This window comes from Acanthisitta chloris, unplaced genomic scaffold (genome assembly GCF_000695815.1).
Source record: "Acanthisitta chloris isolate BGI_N310 unplaced genomic scaffold, ASM69581v1 scaffold27134, whole genome shotgun sequence".
Classification (NCBI taxonomy): domain Eukaryota; kingdom Metazoa; phylum Chordata; class Aves; order Passeriformes; family Acanthisittidae; genus Acanthisitta; species Acanthisitta chloris.
In genome coordinates, this window is record NW_008670202.1 from 709 (window position 1) to 1,750 (window position 1,042).

The 1,042-nt window shown below is 58.1% G+C and overlaps 1 protein-coding gene across 1 annotated transcript in view; it reads left to right on the forward strand.

Annotated features, from left to right (window-relative positions):
- LOC103801201 ([Pyruvate dehydrogenase (acetyl-transferring)] kinase isozyme 2, mitochondrial) overlaps positions 1–1,042 on the forward strand; it is a gene marked incomplete at its 5' end in the record, with an annotated part of 2,589 nt that overhangs the window by 704 nt on the left and 843 nt on the right. The window contains 4 exons of the mRNA XM_009073607.1: positions 255–332; positions 437–513; positions 592–690; positions 789–896. Coding sequence (XP_009071855.1) covers positions 255–332; positions 437–513; positions 592–690; positions 789–896 — 362 coding nt within the window. The remainder of the gene's footprint in view (positions 1–254; positions 333–436; positions 514–591; positions 691–788; positions 897–1,042) is intronic.

Below are 1,042 nucleotides of genomic sequence, written 5' to 3' on the forward strand. Positions count from 1 at the left end.
GGGGGGGAGTGTGATTGAAGGTCCCCCCCCGATCTTCTCCTTTCCCTGGGATCTGTTTGGGAGCCATTTGTCATGAGTTTGGGTTGGCCTCAGCCAAAGTATCCACTGAGCTTTGGGGTCACTCCTGAAGACCTCAAAAACTTCCTCAGTCTGTAGGGGTTGGAAAATATTTGAGGGTGGGGGAAAAAGGAGAGACCCCAAATGCTCCCCCTGCTTCGTTCTGGGGGTGTTGACCTTTCTGCTCCCCCTCCCAGATGCCTACAACATGGCCAAGCTCCTGTGTGACAAGTACTACATGTCCTCACCTGACCTGGAGATCGAGGAGGTGAACGGTGAGGCTGAATTTTGGGGGGTCCCCGTGGCAGGGAGATTCTCAGGTGTCTCCTTTAGGGTTGAGGAGCACAGCAATGGTGATGCTCACTCTGTCTCCCCACAGCCAACAACTCCCAGCAGCCCATCAGCATCGTCTACGTCCCCTCACACCTCTACCACATGCTCTTTGAGCTCTTCAAGGTAACCCCAACCCTGTTGGGGGCGTTGTGGGGGTCCCCCCTAACCCACTAAAGCCCTAAACCAGCCCCATGTCCCCAGAATGCCATGAGAGCCACCGTGGAGAGCCACGAGAACAGCCCACGGCTCCCTGCCATCAAGGTGATGGTGTCCCTGGGGCAGGAAGACCTTTCTATCAAGGTAAGGGACCACCAGCTCCATCCTGGGGGTCCCTGAGGTGGATAAAACTTGGGGTGGGGGGTCAGGAGCAGAGTGTCACCCCCTCATGTGTCTCACAGATGAGTGACAGGGGCATGGGTGTCCCTCTGAGGAAGATCGAGCGTCTCTTCAGCTACATGTACTCCACAGCTCCCACCCCCCAGCTCAGCACTGGGGGAGCCCCACTGGTAGGTGACCCCCTGGTGGGTGATATGGGGGTCCCAAATGGTCCTGGGGAGAGTGGGGTGGGTGTGGGTCTGTGGTTGGGGGTGGCATGGGAAGGTTTGGAGGTCCTTCAGGGGTGGAATGGGGGGGTTTAGGGGGGCTGCAGTGG